The sequence below is a fragment of the Gavia stellata genome, chromosome 24 (genome assembly GCF_030936135.1).
Source record: "Gavia stellata isolate bGavSte3 chromosome 24, bGavSte3.hap2, whole genome shotgun sequence".
Classification (NCBI taxonomy): domain Eukaryota; kingdom Metazoa; phylum Chordata; class Aves; order Gaviiformes; family Gaviidae; genus Gavia; species Gavia stellata.
In genome coordinates, this window is record NC_082617.1 from 11,593,519 (window position 1) to 11,613,093 (window position 19,575).

Here is a 19,575-nt window from a genome sequence, read left to right on the forward strand (position 1 = left end):
GCAGAACCATTTGAGACCAGGGCATGTCAAACTGCCAGATGTTTTCGAGAGGGACTTTCTCTTCAGAAGGATGCTGTTGTGCTAGCGCTACACAATTCTGCTGCACCAGAAACGCACACTCCTACCTTACAGAGAGTAGAAATTACACTAGGATTTTACTCTTCCCATCCATAATCTGAAAGAACAAAGCAGGTTCTGCCTAATCTAACCCATAGTGTGGCAAGCTACCACGACACTGGCATAACATTTTGTTAGTTTGACACGTGGTTAGAAGCTCTGGCCAGAGCTAAGAGCCTACAACATAACAAGTAACACTCCTCACATCGCCAGTAAAATATCTGTGTTGAATCTGTACGCATCTGCTCTCCATCTGCCAAAAAAACGTCAAGATACACTCCTCAAAAATACTTTTATGGTCTTTACTCAGTCTTGACATTCACTTGTTCTACAGTTTCCAAGAAAACATTACAGCTCCAAAGGGGGCATCTATATTTGAGTAAAGCCGCACAACGATTTTGAACAGAAATAGCTACATACAGGCACTGTCCGAAGTGCCAAGAAACAGACCTCTGGCAACACTTTTTCGCAGAGATTCAGGCAAGAGATAAAGACAAGAAGCAATTGTCTCAAAGAGGTTAATGAAAGAAGTGCTCACAGTACATCTGAACTCTACTTGACTTTATCACTTTGTTGTCCTTCTCTGCTGTTCTCTTTTGTACATTCACCTGCCCACCCCTGCTTGAAACTGAAGAGGGAATCTAGGCGAGCAGACAGTTAATTCTGACTTTTGAACGTGGTCAGTGCATCATTACTGGATCAACCACCTCTGACCCAAGAGGTAATATATTCAGCTGTCATGAAACAGATGAACAGTCTTAAACTTTTGAAGCTGCAGCATAAATCACTATTTTTTTTGCTTACAGTACTAGCCAACTAAAGGGTGGGGTTCATAAAAGGCTGTTTAAAAAAACTGCCCCCTATTTATGCATGTCATTCTTTTCAGAAGCAATTTAATGGGAAAAATACACTTTAATTATGATTAGGGGCTGACTACTGGAATGCCCATGCCTGTTTATTCAAAAGCAGATGTTCAGCAGTGCAATGTTTCATACGCTATGCTGACAATAGTAAGTTATTAGCAAAACATAGTAAACAATATCTAAAAAGTCTTTCTGGGAGGTTGCCTAACTATTGGAGTGGGTCAGCAACAAAAGATCAGATGTGACACGTGTTAACATCCCAGAACAATTTACCCTCTACTTGGCCAAACCTCATTCCACTCACTCAGCTGAATGTAATTAGACCTCAAGCTTGTCCCAATTCCAATCTCTGCAGAAAAGAGGTTATCTTTCTTCAGCAATACGCGGCTGCTCTGAAATGCTGGCAGCGATCTGCAAGGAGAAACTGCAAAGGTGCACACCATCTCACAGATTTAGACAAGGAGCTGCTAAGACAGCATGATATGTACATTAAAATGCAAACATGTAAGCCATAGCACCTGCTTTGAGTTTCAGTCAACACACCCAAGCAGAAAGTAGCAAGAACCCATGAGCCACACAGCGCATGAGCTATTTTTAGATAAATGTTATATAATTTTCCCCTCTAGCTCCATGTATCAGAAACATATGCTGCAGCTACAGACCCATTACAGTTTAATCCTACCCCAAACAAGATGGTAAATCTTCAGATCCTAATAACGGCCAGGCTACTCAAGGATATTCAAGTCTTTGCTATGATTCAGGCTATGCCATCTGGCCCAGAGCAAGGTAAACTGCACACAGCTTTGTGAAAACAAATTCATTTCGTTTTTTCTGACCTTTGTAATAAGGTTCTTGCTATTGGGTGGAAGTGGAGGAAAGACTAGATCTACTTCCTATGAAACATAAGACTTTTGGATCGGCCCCAAATCCCTCAAGTCAGGGCCTTAAGGCAGAAGACAAGCCACCTTCTTACACTGCTTAATGGGACTGGAAGATCCTTTAGGAGATAATTTTTCCTTAAAGGTGTTGAAAATTTAGTGTAATTTTTCTGATGAAGTAGCTTGTGTTCCCCCAATAAAAAAATGGAAGCCACTAACCTAGCTGCATGAGGAATGAGTAGCTGGTAAGTAGAACAAGGATCTTTACATCAGAAACAGTACTGACCTCATACCTAGTCAAAGTCACAGGTTCGACTAAATCCGTGCTTCAAGACAGATTTTAGGTTAAACCTACACAGAAGGAGTCCCTTGGAAAAAAATGCACGACTATCAGTTGCAAGACTAAGGGAAGACAGTAGCCACTTGTTTGTTCTTAAAAGTTTCCTTAATCCAAGTGGCAGTGTTCTCAGTAAGTAAATAAATAAAGTCTCACACCAGTTTCTTATTGATTGAAGCAGTGGTCAAAGACTCAGGCTACATTAATACACACCTCGGACAAGCCTGGTAGCCACTATCAAGCAACTGACATGACTAGTGTTAAGACGGTCCTAAGGGCTACATGACTGCAAAGAGCACTGCGTAAAACGGGGAAATATATTTTTTTAGTTGCTATGATGTGTGAGTAGGTTTAAAGAAGTCTACTAAGCCATGTAATGGTTTGGGGTTCTTTAATCATTAAAGTTACACCCAACGCATACTGGACAATTTACATTTGCAAGCAATACATCCTTGCACTTTAGTTACAGCACAGTCTGCCCACTTTACCAGGACCAGAAAAAGAGCCTACTGCCAAACGGAGAAGGCTTCAGCTCTCCTTCAATGGGTGGATTTGGCTCTGGTCTAGGTCTAGAGTGATAGGCATTCTCAGGCATAGGACGGTCTGTCTTCACTTTTGTAACCTGGAAAGAAAAAAGAAGAAATGATATGAGTTCTCACAGCATTTAATAGAAAAAGCTAGACTGAGTCAGAACTTAAAGGAAGAACTACCAACAAGTACCAAACGACGCTAAGGACACATTGTTGATCTGATGAGAGCCCCTGTCTCCAGAGTACTTCTAAAAAAAGGGCAGGGAGGGGCATTTCACTCATAACTACAGAGTAGTTCTACATGTTTGTGAGCTTTACTCCTAAAGGAAAGGTCTCTGGGCTAGGAAAAGCAAAAAAAAGTAAGTCTAAGAAAAGTGCAAGTCTTCTGGGAAACGAATGTATACACTCCCAAGGCTGGAGAACATTGACAGAGTCTTGACTTCTAGTAAAGTCCACAAGCTTCCAGCATCAAGTTCACGAATTACCTTCTGGCCAGGAGAAGAGTTTGAGACCTGGTCTGGAGAAAATGTCTGTAAGAAGGGAGAGAACAATCTGGCTACTGAATCAAAAAGGTATGAAGTTACCTTAGAGAGCATTCCCAGATCAGGTCTCACCCAACCCAACTTCTCCAGCACACAGTTATCAAATACTGCCTGCTGCTTTCGGCATCGACGGAGCTCCTGCAAGTTGGTATAGTCAATGCACGTCCAGTACTCAGTAAATGGCTCCGCACAGTGCGTCTTAATCTTCCTGTAAGAGATCACAGAAAGAAAACTTTTAGCAACTGTTATAATTTAATGCCTTTTTCTCTTACTCATTCAAACCTCTAATTGTGATAAAGTGGTTTTTGTAGTTTTAAGTTCTCCAGAACATTTAAAGTCTTCAGAGAAGTCAGTATTTGAAGCATCATTAAACAGGACTTGATACCAATACCAGTAAAATTTGTATCATTGTAGCTACAAGTAGGGATAGCAGTAACTTAACCAGCATATGGAAGGTATTCTTGCTAGGTAGGTGTACACAGCTCCTCCATATGAGATCCTTGTTTTGCCAGATAACTTTGTGTACATTATACAATGCTCTAATGCTTCCAAATTCAGCTCAAGAACACATGCTTAGAACAAGAGTTTCTGATTACTAGCTGCTATACTGGAAGTGGACAAGCTTCAAGCTAATTAAACTGGGCCTTTTATTAGCAACTTAAAAACATGATACTGGCACATGCCTTGGATCTACATTTTCGGTCAGAAGAGGCAAATGGTGCACCTACTTGAGCTTTCACAGTAGCACGCCTGTGACAGAGAGAGGACAGACAGCGCAAAACTTAGGTTGGTTTCCTGGATTGCATAACGCAGTTGCAAGGTGCAGAAGCAGCAAACCTTCCACCACCCCCTGCGTTCCTTTGCTAACCCAACAAAAACCTAGGCCGCTTACTCTGGAACAGAAGCCATAGAGCTTCATATGAAAGGATAAATTCACGTATGAATAAAACAAAACAGGTGCGGCTTCTACCCCCAAGAGTTAAAGAAGCAAGAATAAAGACTTTGAAGGCCGTGACGGTGGCGGCATTTTTAATTAAACCGAGCGACTGCCAGCGCTCGAGTAACAAAGCTCGGCAAGAGCACACGACACCGGGAGATCCCCCCAAGTAGGTTCACCCTCAGGGCAGACGAGGGCCTCCGGCGGTCGGGCGGCCGCAGCAGCGGGGCTCTCCGCGGCGCTGGGAGGCGGGCGGCCGCCGGGGGAGGCCCGCCGGGGGCCCCGCTCACCTGAAGAAGTCGAGGGCGCACTGGTTGACCTGGCGGCCCTCCCGCAGGCACTTCCGCGGGTCCTTCTCCTCCCAGCGGCACAGCATGAACTCCTTGTTGGGGCGGTCGCACTGCGCGCCGTAGTGGTGGGCCGCGGCCTTCAGCACGGCCGAGCTGACTTTCACCTACAGCGGGGCAGAGCGGCAATGGGGGCGGCCCGCCTCGGCGCCGGCCCGCCGCGCTGCCCCGCGGGGAAAGGGCCCGGCGGCGGCGGGCCCTCACTCACCTCCTGCACGTCGAGCTCCTCCAGGGAGGGCACCTGCAGGGAGCCGGGCATGGCGGCGGCGGCGCCGCTCTCCTTGAGCTCCCCTCAGCGCCCGCCCGCCACCGCGCACGCGCCGCCGGCAGGGGGCGGGAGCGCGCATGCGCGGCAGCAGCGGGGGGTGGAGCTTTCGGTCCCCGCGGCGCCCCGGCAGCGGCGGCGTTGCCATGGCGACGTCGCCGCGCCGTCGGGCCGGGCTGCCATGCAGGCGGCGGGCGGCCGTTACAGCGGGGGCACCGTGCGCGGCAGGTGGGCCCGGCGGGGCGCGGGGGGCGCGGGGGTGCCCGCCCGCCCTCCCCAACCGTCCTGTCTCTTCCAGGATGGAGGGACGGGGCTCCTACACGCTGCCGACGGGCACCGAGTACCGGGGGGCGCTGAGGGACGGGATGTTTGACGGCGAGGGAGAGCTGCGCTTCCCCAACGGCGGCAGATACCGGGCCGTCTGGCACCGCGGGGTGCCCACGCAGGTACCCGGGGGGGGGAGGCCGGCCCCCGCCCCGCCCCGCCCCGCCCCGAGGGGGCCCCGTCGCCAGGGCGCGGAGAAGGTTTGGGGTGAAACACGCGCATTTCCGAGCCAAGCCAATTTTTCGTCCCCTCGGCGGCATCTCGCGCCCAAAGGTGCGAGGGCGAGGCTGCTGGTGGCCGGGCATCTCGCAGGCGCGGTTCCCCGCGCTGTTTAAAGCCCAGCTGAACCGTGCACTCGCCCTGCTCAGCTAACGCACATTTTTGGCAGTGGGAAGACCGGCCTTGTTCGTGCTCAACCCATCCATCATGTTTATTAACTCGGTGCTTGAACATGTTTTGCAGGGGAAATACACTTTTGCAGATGGTCTCGAATACAAAGATAAAAAATGGCAATACTGTGATGGCTACGACAGAAGATTTTATACAGAAATCTGTTCTGGTCTTAAACCAGCAGGTACTGAATTGCGTTTGCAATCCTACGAGTCTGGAAGGAATTAAACTAACAACTTTCCTTAAGAAAGATTAATTCAGCTACATGAGTAACATGGAGCAGAAATGCTCTGGCTAATTTCAGGACCCAACCATACGACGCTGCCAGAAGAATGCTGACACCACCTTCCACCGGCGCAGCGCAGGATGCAGCATTACGTCCACAGCGTGGTCTCTTCTTGAGTGATGACCCGCAGGACAGGGCTTTGTAATCGACAGCTTTTGATACCCTGATTAACCCTTTTATACATTTCACCTTCACTGCATTACCAGTGTGCTTTTAATACAGAAAAGTTGAGCCAAAGCAACTAATTTACATCCAGAACATCAAATGATATTTGAACGCGTCTGTCCCATGTAGCTTCTTAGTAGATACCACAATAAACATTTGTGTCCAGTCTATATTTCTGCTAAAGGCTTGTATAATGTTATGATTTCTCTGTAGTCAAAAGGTGAAAAGATTTATAAGGAACAAGTGAGTAAAATATGTAACGTAATACATAAAATACTCTTCTTTCTACATAGAATATTTTAGCAATGACATGTAGCTGCTCTGTGAGGCCAGCAAGACTCTCCTGGCCCCATTTTGGGGTTTGGGGTCATATGTGTAATGTTGGCTTAGTGGGCTGAATCACAGGACCGTGAATGAGGAAATCAAAGTGATATCTTTTTATGACACACTTTTTGTCTATGGATTTTTCCATTTTCATTTTCTCCGTCTGGAAAACTGGTAAAAGGTTTTATAAAATTTATTGTAAGATAACTGCATTGTTTTTCAGCAAATGCCATGGAGATGTAATATTTGTTAGTTACCTTGATCAACAGCACAAATGCAAAAAAAACATAAAAGCAAAATAAAGCAAACCCTTTGTTTTGTTTTTTTTTTTTTTTTTATTCAGGCATTTCTCAGCTTACAAATCTGGATCCTCCCAGAAAAATCCCGGAAGGATGTTACGACTGTGGTGATGGATTCTATAATCCTGAAACCAGAGTTATTGTTGACTACAAACTCAGGTTTCTGAGAAATGCAGGTATGATTAACTTCTTCTGCAAGGTAAACTAAGATGAGCTTATTTGTCATATCTTCTAGGATGTGTGATTAAAGCTAAAACATAAAAAAGTCCACGATTTGGTTCTGTTATCACTGAGCTAAATTTTTTTTTACTTATTTATTTTTATCAGTGATTTATGTATTCCCAGAGTTGTATAAATCATATTTTGCAAAATTACAATGAAGTATTCCCAAGCAGATATGAATAAATATATTTTATTACCGTTTGGTGTGTTAATCTCAGGAAAATCTTCAATCTCTTCCGTTACAATCTCAGGCAAGGGAGTGGTTGTAAGGTGTACCTCATTGATCCTGAAAGCTAATAAACTCTGTTGTGAACCAGCAAAGTGCTTAAGCACGTGCTTATCTCTACATGTTAGAACAGTCCATGTTATTGAAATGAGTCTTAGGCCTATGTTTAAATACCCTGCTGAACAGGAAACTTTCTTGTCACCTTGTAGAGCTGTGTTTTGAGCAGAGTCTGGCAAATACTGGGTCTTGTGGGTGAGTCCCCAAATTAATAAGCCTTAGGGCAAATTACTTCTCATCAGGTCAAAAGAGAAACTTTTCAAATTAAAAACACATAGAAGGTCCACAAACAATTGACACTGGGGTAGCTCAAAAAATGTAATCTGACCTGAAACAAATGCTTGTGTCCTGGGTATTTAACCTTTATGTTTATCCCCTTTTTAGTGCAGATTTTTTAAAAATGAGAATTATTTCTGAAAGCAACCATCCACCCACCTCACTTCCCCCCCCCACTAAATGTCCAAATTGCAAGACCTGGTGTTTCTAGAAGACAGAACATTTAATTTTCAGTGTGCCACAGTTTAACAGGTTTGTTGCTTGGAAACTCCATTTTTCAGCAAATTTACTATTTGTTGTAAAAAATTTTGCTCAGCTCTACTTTCAAGAGCTTTTATAAGTACGTGCTGTGATATTGGAGGAGGGAAGTGAAGGGGGGGTTAAATGAATTGGAGATACCATCTGCTATAAAATATACCCTATGATACATGGCCTGTTTTATAAACGTTGAATAAAAACTGATCTAGATTATTACAAATGGCATTGATCCAAAATACTGGAATGCAGTGGGCCTACTGATGAGGAAGATAAGCAACACGCTTTCCAAAAACACAGGAACCTACACAGATTAGTACAGGAGGGAACGCCTTGGAATTCAATTTATTGTTTTTTAATCTGTTCTTTGAACTCATTGTCCTTTATGACATTTATCTCAAACCCTACAAATTATATCAATCAATATTCGGTAACCAGACCAGCGCAGCATGCAGTCTGACGGAGTCGTTGGAGATGTGCTTTGTGTAGCCATTCCATTGAGAGCCCTGTACACAAAGTTAAACTTGTTGATGTGAGTGTGAAGAAGGAATGTGTCGTGTAGGCCAGACCCTTCCTCTCAAGAACATGAACACAATTGAAAAACCCGGCACTTGTTCGACATCAGAGGAACTCTTACTGCCCCAGGAGAGATGATTCAGGGCACAAGGCCACTGCAGTAAAGAAAAAAAAAAATTAAAAAACCCCAGCTGTAAGCAGAAGAAACTGAGGAAGAGGCTGGGATGACAGGGAACAGATCCAGAATTACTCCATTATAGGTTGGGCAGGAAGGAGCAGGAAAACCTCCAGGCTTCCAGCCAAGTCTTGAAAGCATCAAAAGCAGATGGTAGGAAGCATTCAGGAAGTTCTTACAACAGCTTGACAGGTTTACCAAAATGACACTATCTTCCTCAGGTCTAGCAGCAGGCTTTCAGAACACTCCAGTTCTCACCTTTCACCCTGGCCCTATTATGAAGCAATTTCTGATTGTTTCTCGGCTGTTTGTGAAAGGGGGCAAGGAAGCACACAGCCTTGGCACTGACGTGCCTGCCCAACTGGCAGCATCCAGGTACCACTCCAAAAGAGAAGAAAATAGACGCCATTTGAAACTACGGAGTTTGCTTCCACCACTTCTTTGTCAAGATGAGTGGATGTAGAGTACCGTAGAGACTCCTGTTAAATTTGGCAAGCCTTGCATTTCACTAGCGTGGAGGTCTGATACTCATTTACTTAAAGGGCTCTTACTGTTAAAGCAGTGCAAAGGCCCATCATGGAAACATAATCAGGCCCAGGGAATGAAATGACAGCAACAGTTTTGTTATACGTTTTTATCTAGCAAACTTTTCCAAATTCTCATTACAATCTTGCAGTTAATACTCCGTCCCTAAACCTCTGTTTCCTTGGGGATGCTCAAATTTCTCTTGATTCTCCATGTGTTCTTCAATCTTTTCTTTTTTCCAGTATTGCGAAGTACGCAAAATTGGACACATAAATAAGAATGGGAGTGCTCATTTGTAAGAAGAGACGTTGTTTATTTTGAATAGATTCTAGGACTAGACTCCTGTTTCACTAGGAGTATTAATTTTTTTTTTTTTCTTTCCAGAAATAGGACTCCTGGCACCTTTGTAACAGTGTTTGGTCAATAGAAAGATGGGAAGATTTCCCAATTTTTTCAGTGAAAAGTAGAAAATATATGATATGTTTAATGCAAAGCAGGGAGGTACAAGAAGAGCAGTGACATTCAGGTTTTAGGACCCCTGAATGTCGGAGAAGCCCATAGCTTTCAAAAAGAAAATACCAACAAAAATAGAAATTTTGTCCTACTGATAGGGAAGAGATTATAGGAGATTGCCTGGGTCACCTCTCTTTTGATGAAAAGCAAAGATACTTTTGATGAAAATTCCTCTTGTTTCTCCTGTGGTTCTCCCAAGGATGGGTTAAATAATATAAAACATGCTTTTCCTCTTTGTAATAGGAGAATATCTATGCTACTACTTCCATATTCCATCTTCAGGTTTAGTTAGTATGTGTATGATGCACAGGGTAGCTTTCTATACTGCAGTCAATATTACCTGAAATGTATGCATGTCTTCATACAACATCAAGAGCAGGAAGACACAAAGCCTGCCTTTACACTAAAAGCTCAGTTGGGTAACTGAATTAACACGCATGTTAGTAAGAGCAGGATTAAGCCTGGAAAACCAGGACAAGTGTCTCATCAAGAGCAGAGTTTTTGGTGTTGCTGCAATCCCAAGCCAGCCAGCAATCAGCTTAGGATTTCTACAAACCTGAAAGTCTTTTAAAAAGCAGCAGGAAAAATCCTGCTGCTTCAGGAATCATTATGAGCTGAAAAGGTCAAGATTCAAGAATATTATTTTATTACAGTTTAGAAAAGTCTGGGGTTAGAACGTCTGAGGTTCCTTGGTTGTGAGGCTGACCCAACTCCACAGACAAGGGTGCAAAGCCATTCTCATTCTAAGCCCTAGTAATCACAGACTTACAGTTTCCTCACATTGTTACCTTGGGATGAAGGTTCTCATTCTTGGTCTGAAAGAATTTAGATGGAAAATTGTTCGGAAAGTCGGCAGCGACGTATTCATCCATTTCAGGTTTATCCAAGTATGCAAATCCCTGAGATAAACCTCCTACATTTAGAATTTTTTGTCTTACAACTCAGAGCTGACTTGCACCAAGTGCTTTTTGGGAAATGTAGACTTTGACTTGTCTGAAAAATGTAGTTGAGAAACAGAGCCATAACCACTCAATAATTACGCAGGGTAATATTTCTGTACCTACCCTCATGTACCCCAAATACATGCAGATGTTTGCGTGCTCTTTCTCATAAACTACTGGAGCACTGGGTGTGGGATGAGGACCTGGCAATTTTTCAGGCCTGGAGTATTTCTGGAAAAAAGACAGCAAGTTTAACTTCAAGTCGACTGTGGTGCAGGAAAAAAGATTGACTGCACTTAGGGATCATGCACGGAGCTTTATTCCCTGTTCTTCTTTGAAATTGCCCGTTCTGATGATGGAGGGAGTGGATGAACAGTCTGATTCCAGGCTAGTCCCTAGTCATTGCCTAAGAATGTAAGAGCTGTTTTGGCAGATGCCCTTAGCAATGGAGAGGAAAGCCCCAGCAATACACATACAGAGGGAATATAGTATTTTTGTTCGAATGAATTTAGCTTCCCATAGATTTAAATATCTACTTATAACGCAGGACCATTTAATCTTTTGTACATTTGTTTCTTTTTTATTTGACCTAAGATACTGAATTTAGATGAGGTTTAGTTCCTACATATTGAAACTCTTAAAAGCTCTTCAAATAATTGTTCTTTGGATACTTGTTAAGCTAAAGAAATCAGTTTTGATCGGCAGTAAAAGTTCATGCTATTTTAAGTGCAATGCTATAGCTATTTTCTGTTGTATATTTAATCATTTTGAATTATATGTCATGTAAAAGATTTTAGCTCTGGGGCATTTGCCAGATGGCTGATTCTGCATTTCACACAACAAAAGAAATAATGTTTGTGTAAAGCTCTTAAAAATAGTTGGTAATCAGTATATTCTACAACGAATAGGATCCAGACCTGTTTGGAAAAAACCCCCAGCTTTTGCAGAAATTAATTTAGAGGATTTGGTCTCTACCTCTGGGCTCTGAACAAAACAAATTGTGTCTATTGTTTGCTGATTTTTTAACATTTAACAAGTTAACTGAATTGTAAATTTCACTCATTTTTATGTTAAACGCTGTTTATTGCAATCCATTGATCTTTTTCTCTTTACTTTGGCTGACAAACTTCTTTCTGAAAACAGGGGTTTGTAAAACCGAGAGCCAATACTACTCTCCGTTTACACAAGTAGAGCACGCGAATGCGAGTAGCCCCTTGCTTTTCTTGCAACAGCTGGAGTGCTTGTCCTTTTTACTGCTGACTCCTCTTTCTGGCCTCTTTGATTCATATTCCTCCACAATACCATTGCAAAAAATGTTTTCTCTCTCTGGCATGGCACTCAGCTTGTCTTCTTTGCCCACAAGGCTCCACACAAGTCCATACAAATTCACCTTTCGCTCTTGTCTCCTCTATTTCCCATATACGTTTTTCTCTTGTGTCTAGTCCCAGGACATAGTTTTTCTGCCCACGTTCATACAATTCCAGTTTGCCGGTACTTGCTTTCCAGACTCACTGCTTCTATGATAGTCAGAAGATTCGAAAAATGTTACAATAAGAGGAAGGTTAGAAATTGTATTGTAACTCTTTCGTCTGGATCGCCCAGTGTCTCCTGTCTCTCTCTTCCTATTTTTAGTTAGATAGATAGCTTTTGTCCTGCTGTGAGAGCTTTGGACCTAAATAATCTTCAATGCTTAACAAAGGAATTAGTTGAGGAGCCAAATCTTAGAAGGAGGAGAGGCAGAAGGTTAGGAAGTATCAAACTGGAGACTGCTGAGTGGGCAAGGCAAACGAATGAGTATTGAAGTGAAGATGGCAGAAGGAAATTGAGTCTGCTTCATTTACAAAGAAGGTCCCAGACTCCTACGAGAAGTAGCTTCATGTCTATTCTTACTCTACCCTAAACACTTTTTAAAATGTTGGACCAATTCTCCTACCCATCATATGCTCTTTTCATATCTTTTTATACAGGAATGTGTTAAGATCAGGCACATTTTGAATGCCATTGCAAAGTGCATACTTATTATGTCTTTCTCAGCGTCAAAGTCTGCTCAGGTGACAGAGATAGTTCGAGACCTCTCATCCGTGTAACCAAGAAAATATTTTTAGATTAAATTTGGCTTACATGTTTTAATATAAAATATCCTTCATTCAGTAAAATAGACTATGAACCAATATGATTTATATTCAATACTATAACCAACAATCATAGTATTAATATATGCATCACGGTGTAGGTTACTACAGTAATTTCAGTAGCTATAGCTTTTGCAGATATATCATTTCGAGTGATTTCCTGGTCTTAAAATACTTATCATTTTGAAAACTGTGAAAGTTTCAGTTCCAAATAGCGGCATGCCAAGAATAACAACTTTGTGTGATAGCCATTGTGAATCCATTAGATGATAGGTTATACACAAGTCTTATATGCTCTTATATTCAACTATACAGTTCATGTGAAAACAAGTTTTACAGGAGCTGGAAAGTTCATTTGGAGGCCATTTTGGAATTACAGTAATTAAAAGTAAATGGAAGGGTGAGAATTTGTGGGTGGAAGCAAAGGTTAATTGAAAACATATTTTCCATTTTCTTGCCAGCCTTGATGTTGGTAGGGTCAGGGGCAGTAAGGAAAGTGGTGCTAGGGACCCGGAGGGGACAGTGGAAGTGAAAAGGGTGTGCCAGGCAGAATGCATGGCTGAGATGCTATCACATGTGATTGTAATTGTGTAGTGGAAGAACACGATAAACTGCACTGCGGGTGATGGGAGGAGTCAGGCATGCGAAAGAATTAAATGATATTGTTGTTTACAATGGTCTGTGTGTGCTTGGCCCTCTGCAAACCCAGAGGAAACTCAGCTCTTGTTCAAGGATTGTCTATTGTAAACACACCCTCTTACAAACCGTAGTCATGGAAAGCTGCTCTTACCACACGGCTGTGTCCTCAGGGTACGCTGGAGCTGTGAGCCTCCGACTGTCCTGACGGAGGCACTAACCAGGGCACATCTACTTCAGAGGCACATACCAGGGCACATCTACTTCCCTCCTTGCTCCCATGGCCTTTAACGGAAGCGAGAGTGAACGAAGGGACGATGCCCACTCAAGTCTGGTCCCAACTTGCCTTTGGGCGGAGGAGGGAACCAAGGATCTGAATTTTGGAGTGCACTGGGGAGTGCATCAGGCCTCCAGTGTAGACAAAGCCTTTAAGACACCAGGAACACGTACCACTACAAAGTGCAGTATGAAGACCTAACACAGAGTCAGACAAGGTTTTTAAGGTGAACAATGCAGTTTCTTTCCCTGTGTAAGCCACTAAGTATTCTAATTTCAGTGCAGTACATCTTCCTGCACACCTCTAGGTGGTTTCCTGGGAAAGCATTAGTTAAGAGGGCAAATCTGGAAGCCTACACTACAATACTGCTGTTTGCTGACAGTCTCCACACTCTGCACCACAGCAGACACCTAAGCATGCAGAGTCCTAAGAAGTCTCTCACAGCTAAGGTTTCCATAAGCAACACAGAAATGCGATAGCTAGAAGCTAATAATTCTAAACTTTGCAATATGCATTTAATATAGGAAGATTAAATGCACCTAAATTACAGTGTATTTTCAAGTCGTCCCTTGGAAGCACCCTGAAGCAAGCCCACCCTGAATTTTCAGCTGTTTCTAATCCTAGTTAAGAGATAAATCTGGAGTGTGTAGTTGGGGAAGCCTCTTCTGCCACTACTTTTAGGCTGAACATTGAAAATTAGACAAGTGGTTTCATTTTGCAGAGATGCTGAGCAGAAATCCACTGATTTAAGTGGGCTGCAGTTTGAGCTCACTGTGGAATACACCTAACAGCATTTTTGACAGACACTTGTTTGGACCTTGCTGGCATTTGGAGCTTCCCCTACAGCCATCCAAAACAAGGAAGAAACTTGCAAAGCAAGAGCTAATTTTGAAATGGGCTACTTACGGGAACACAGGACAACCAACGGATGTAGTTGGGTCTTATTTGCCTAAAAAGACTCTATCCAAACTGACCTGTTGACTGTGTAGACAGTGTCCAACAGTAGATCAGTAGGACTTGCACCCCTGGTTAATCATCTACTGTGGGCAGATGCTGTTTCGGGGATCGGTCATGCAGGTGCCTACCGGGGTTGGCTCCGTATGCCTCTGCCTGCTTAATGAAAACAGCCTGAATTAATTACAAAAATAGAAGAGAAGCTATCCTAATTTGGGCTGGCTGAGGATCTGGCCCACAATGTTCAAAATATATTTTTTGGGTGCTAGAAAACTGATCTTATTTTTGATTGAGACACAAGAAAATAATTCAAAAGAATCAGCCAATATTTGCATATATCCTAACAGCTCATCCATTAAGATCGCTCGTTATCTCTCTCCATTTCAAGATTTCAATGATATGTCATTATAATCATCACTATATTTCACTAACTTTGGAAGAAATAACTTGTTAACATTTACTAACTGAAGAGGGATACACCAGATTGCAATAAAATTTTCCGACAAAGCTTTTTTTCTTTACCTTCAAATATCAACATGGTTAGTCCTGTTTCAGCAAGTCTGTCCATGAATGTATAGTCTACTGAGGAAAATCTAAAAAAATGGATAAACTTTTAAAGATAAATTTGCTGTCACAAAATTCAGCACACAACATGAAGAACCCCATAGTACCTAATTGTGCACAGGGTGATAATTTACCACTGATTAAAGAGTTTGTATTTTTTTCAAATCTTTTTTAAAGGGAAAATTACTTCTGAAGGTGAAGATGTGCTTAGACAATCATATTAACATATTCAAACAATTGCAATTTGCAAAATAGTAATTACAACTCACTATCTGGTAGCATTAATCAAACTTCAAGGTTTAATTCCATTTTAAATATTGATGAAATGTGATTCTCCAATCTAACCCTGGTGTTGCAGGGTTATGGAAGCAGCCAGTGACAGAAAAAGAGGAACGTGTAGTTAACAAGCAGCTGCCACAAAGAAGGATCGGCATCTGTGATTTAAATTGTTAGCTGCACAGTCAGGTAGAGTGTAAAAAGGGTAGTCAAGAGGCTGTTAAGTCCATTGCTGCCAATTACTAACAATCAGGGAGGAGCTTTAAGACTTGTTCAGTACAATAAACCCAGTTTGTCTTGTTTCAGGGGTTACTACTGAAGAGGTTGCAGCTGCACTGATTCAAATAGCCCTAAAACTACAGTAATTATCAACCAGTCTTCTTTAGTGTAGCAAAAGTATGTTTTACCATAGCTTAACTCTTTACATTCTAATATTTCCCTGCCTCTTCTCACATAGCTAGCCCTGGAGCCATTCTCGTCTCTGGTTTGTGGTTCTTCTCGCTATGCTGGATCAATTCTTTCATTTCCCCTTACCTAGACCAAGGACCGGTAGCACAGTACGCCTGGGTTGGATGGCAGTTCTAGGGATTTGATTTAGGTTATTTTTTGGAATACTGAGTCATTACATCTATTTTTCCTTTTCATATAGAAAGTTGAAATTCATACAGCTATTCAGTTTTTACATCTGATTAAAGTACATGCAAGTTAAGCAGTGCTTATGAACATGTATTTAATTTGCATGGGATCAGATCACTGCATGAAACAAGACATTTTGGGATGGGTCCGGGAAGGCTAAAATCCTTAGAGCAACCTGCCTTGTGTCCTCTCCTAGGAGACCATGAAAACCCGGAGTGCAGAAGGATACCAGCTAGGCAAACCAAGGATATGTTGGAAACCTGTTCTACGAAGCCAAGTTAGCATCTGCTTTTCTTAGCGCTTACACCCTTGATGCTCAGCTAGGCGAGCGCTGTAGGGTTCTCACTAGGAAAGCAGGCTGATTATTTCTAGTACTCAGGTGAGCCGCGTGTATCTGTACCCAAATACAAGCTAGAGAGTGGTGATGTATAGCTTGTGTAAGTTTTGGTTATTCCTTCACCATGGCAGAAACAGACAAAGTTTCATTTTCTTGCAATGATTACAAGCTCAGATAAACTATTTTTTTTAGTTAAGGCGATTCCAGATAAAATCACAGAGATACCCAAGCTGGACAATATCTGTTATAGCCGAGGCTCACGTGATCACATCATTACCATGCTGGAACACCTAGTGCATAGAACAAAAGCCAGCACATTGATTATGGCTTTGATGTTGTTTTTTAAGAAAGCTTAAGGACCACATTTGCATTCCTGCCGCAGCCCTCAGTGGAATCTCCGCCTCTGTAAGGACTGCGTGGTCTTTAAGCAAGATTCAGTGCTCATCTTTTTCATTTCCCTTTTAGCTTATTTTTCAGCATTTATTTGCTTCTAGTTTATACCCGAATAAGAAATGTGCCATTAACAGGGTATTTTGTAATGGACCTATTGATTCATAGGCATAGGGAATGAAAAAGAGATCATGTCAGTGAAACACAGAGCGAGCTGAACTTAGCTATTCTATCCAAATGGTAACCATTTTTCAGTCATGAAAGCAAGCCTACAGACTGAACTGGTGGAACAATGGCAGCACGAGCGTGTTCCCTGACCCATTCACGGTCACTGGGGCACTGCTCAGAGGTGGGCACTCACCACCAAACCCAGTTTTTGCAAGCCAGCGCCCCTGAGTGGGAAATGAGCAGAGGGTCAGTGGGCACAAGCCAGCGCTTTGTCTGGAAAGCAGTGACTGCATGCGAAGAGCAAACTGCAGAGCAGGCTCTAAGGGAAAACCTCCTGTGATTCACCGGCCTTTCTGACTACTGGCTGTCAAGGGTGGCAGACGAGCGCTGCCGTTCAGACGCGGGACAAATGCCTTGGCACATGCTTTCCTTCAGCCTGCTCTTGCTAGGAGGCAACAGAGCTGCGTGGGAGCAGCACCTTAGGAGAAGCCAAGGCCTGCGCTCAACTCACTCGGCCAGGAATGAGAAAAAGGGGAGGGTAGCATGAAAAAAAAAAAGGAAGGAAAAAAGGAAGGACAAAGCTGACTTCGTTCGAAACCCACGGCAATCAGTAAGATTAACCCCCAGGCTTGAAGACCTGTGCATCAGACCGAATTTGTCACAGACCCTTCTGTGAACTTCCACTTCTTAGGTCAGCACAACTCCATTCCCAGGACCTTCCTACCTTTTGCATTTCAAATGCTACCATGTCGCTTTAACTTAAAGGTTCAGCTCCACAGTCAAAAGGTCTCCATGAAAATTTGACTCCTTACAAGCAACATGCTTCTTTCTGGATCTATTTTGCCCCACCTAAGCAGGGCGCTCAGCTGTGCAGGGCAGCTGTGTAAATAAACGGGATGCTGTGCTATGCCAAGAGATGGTCACAGTACCGGGACTATGGCCCCCTTGGCTCCATCCTTCTTGCAATCCTCTATTCTTTCAGGTAATAAGGGCTGCTACAAACCCCTTAAAATTTAGATGGAGGCAGGTTAGAAACACACATCACAAGCAGTTAATATGAATTTGTTAAGACAGTGGTAAACACGAGAAGCAGCTCTAATACATTTCATTTATATAAAAATAAATACAGGTATTGTTTTAAGTAATACTTTGATTTTTTTCAAGGCTTTTTGAAGTTTGTTTTTCCTGGTCTACTACAGATCTCTTTTCCCCTACACAAACATGAAAGAAAAGGCTGCAGAACAGCTTTTGGAGACAAGACTGGTGAAATCCCTGGAACTAAGAAGCCACAACTTAACATTTGCCAACTTATTTTTTTGTTTTTAGGTTGGACTTGATGATCTTACAGGTCTTTTCCAACCTTAGTGATTCTGTGATTCTGTAATCATACACAAAATTGCTATTCAAACTTTGCTGGACAGTTGGTTTTCTCTACATTGTCTTTGATTTTCTTTGTTTCCACACTGTCATTACGCTCTGAGAATAAATATGACAGACATGAACAAGGAGACAGAGAAGATGGTCTAAAATACGTCTATCGGCCAGTATGTCAGCTTATCGATACCTGTCGTAACGTACGTTTCAAAAACAGCAGTGAAAGAAAAGCTGGAAGACAAGAACCTGGGTTTTGACTAGAGATTTTTCTTCACCTTCACTTTTCATAAACCGACAAGCAATGCAGACACAGAATTTAAAAAATGTCTATCTTCATTTCTGATGGTTTCAACATACCGCCCGCACATCTTCTGCCAAAAAGTCAAAAAACCAAAATTTATACGTGTAAATCACATAGTTCTGCCCAAGCTCATCTTATCAAACAGATGAATAATCAGAGTCAGTGCCATAGATGCAGTATCTCCTGCCTTGACAAATTCCAACACAACAGCACACCATTTTTTAAAGAAACAAAAAAAATGTGTTCTAAGAGCTGCCAGTGGCTAAAAATGGATTTATTTCTCAAAGGAAAAATTGCTTGTTTGAGCTGGACCCTAGTGACGCAAAGAGCAGATCTGACATGGTGACATTTGGCGTTCTTTTTATCTCCCTTTTAGATGATGATGAGCATGAATGGATCGTTCGGACCTGCCGGAAAGCTTGGGATGAAACAATTGAACATAAACCGAAACCATGAAAATAGTTTTTGCTAGACGATAATATTCCAAAGCAGGTAATCTGATTCACAATAAAACTAATTTGTCCGTGGGGATTTGTCTCACCCTTTCCCTCTACAGGAATATAATCTTTTTGTCATCTCTGTCAGCACAAACAAAAATGGGAATAATCATTTAATCAGTCATGCTGAGAAAAAGCCATGGAAAAAGAGCAGACTGTACTCACAATAATATTCCTGAGAGGTGTGTAGTGTAGTATATATACACGTTATTAAGCCTGAAAACAATTTGTTAAAAAGAGTGCCTCAGATTCAGTGTTGAAGTCATTCAAATCCATCTTAATCAACATTATTTTCCCAGATTTTAGTTAGCTGTCCTGGTGAATTCCTTTCCTCTCTTTTTGCTCAGTACTTTGATATTGATTGATCATTGTAATAATGTACACCAGAGGTATTCTTTAATGACTGGTTTGCTAACTAGGAAATTATATCCATTTACTACGAACGTTTGTTGAACTCTCCTGAAGCCAGAGTTTAACAAAATAATAAAAGAGGAAAACTGGGTGGGTTGCTGCTTGATTAGTAAGCCAGAAAGTATTTAAAAATAAAATAAAATGGAATTACATCATTTTCTGGATGTAAGTGCCAGCACTTCTACTTGCATTAACTTTATTTATTACACAAATAAGACATTTACAAAGCACAACATTAAAAGTATGTAACAAAACAGACATTGGTTTTACAAAAAAGTGCTTACAATTTAGTTTTACTTTTTTAAAATAAAT

The 19,575-nt window shown here is 42.2% G+C and overlaps 2 protein-coding genes across 3 annotated transcripts; one reads left to right on the plus strand and one right to left on the minus strand.

Moving 5' to 3' along the window:
• Window positions 1-2,569: 2,569 nt before the first annotated feature.
• Window positions 2,570-4,831, minus strand: NDUFA8 (NADH:ubiquinone oxidoreductase subunit A8). 2 transcript variants are annotated; one of them, XM_059828917.1, is made up of 4 exons: window positions 4,760-4,831; window positions 4,495-4,658; window positions 3,310-3,475; window positions 2,570-2,817 (listed from the first exon to the last, which is right to left on the minus strand). In XM_059828917.1, the coding sequence occupies exons 1-4, from the start codon at window positions 4,808-4,810 to the stop codon at window positions 2,680-2,682; spliced, it is 519 nt and encodes a 172-aa protein (XP_059684900.1). In that variant the 5' UTR covers window positions 4,811-4,831; the 3' UTR covers window positions 2,570-2,679. The 2 variants fall into 2 exon arrangements, with proteins under 2 accessions (XP_059684900.1, XP_059684901.1); XM_059828918.1 differs by lacking the exon at window positions 2,570-2,817 and having other exon boundaries at window positions 2,824-3,475.
• A 166-nt stretch (window positions 4,832-4,997) lies between these two features.
• MORN5 (MORN repeat containing 5) lies at window positions 4,998-18,811 on the plus strand. Its single transcript, XM_059828967.1, has 5 exons — window positions 4,998-5,044; window positions 5,115-5,262; window positions 5,603-5,714; window positions 6,649-6,780; window positions 18,732-18,811. The coding sequence occupies exons 1-5, from the start codon at window positions 4,998-5,000 to the stop codon at window positions 18,809-18,811; spliced, it is 519 nt and encodes a 172-aa protein (XP_059684950.1).
• Window positions 18,812-19,575: the final 764 nt, after the last annotated feature.

Excerpts from the sequence above, each read along its gene's own strand:
- MORN5 (XM_059828967.1), top strand. The coding sequence starts at position 4,998 with ATGCAGGCGGCGGGCGGCCGTTACAGCGGGGGCACCGTGCGCGGCAG. Across the intron at positions 5,263-5,602 it reads ACCGCGGGGTGCCCACGCAG|GGGAAATACACTTTTGCAGA; the intron begins GTACCCGGGGGG and ends CATGTTTTGCAG. Across the intron at positions 6,781-18,731 it reads CAGGTTTCTGAGAAATGCAG|ATGATGATGAGCATGAATGG; the intron begins GTATGATTAACT and ends TCTCCCTTTTAG.
- NDUFA8 (XM_059828918.1), bottom strand. The coding sequence starts at position 4,810 with ATGCCCGGCTCCCTGCAGGTGCCCTCCCTGGAGGAGCTCGACGTGCAG. Across the intron at positions 4,659-4,759 it reads AGGAGCTCGACGTGCAGGAG|GTGAAAGTCAGCTCGGCCGT; the intron begins GTGAGTGAGGGC and ends GCCCCGCTGTAG. Across the intron at positions 3,476-4,494 it reads TGCGCCCTCGACTTCTTCAG|GAAGATTAAGACGCACTGTG; the intron begins GTGAGCGGGGCC and ends GATCTCTTACAG.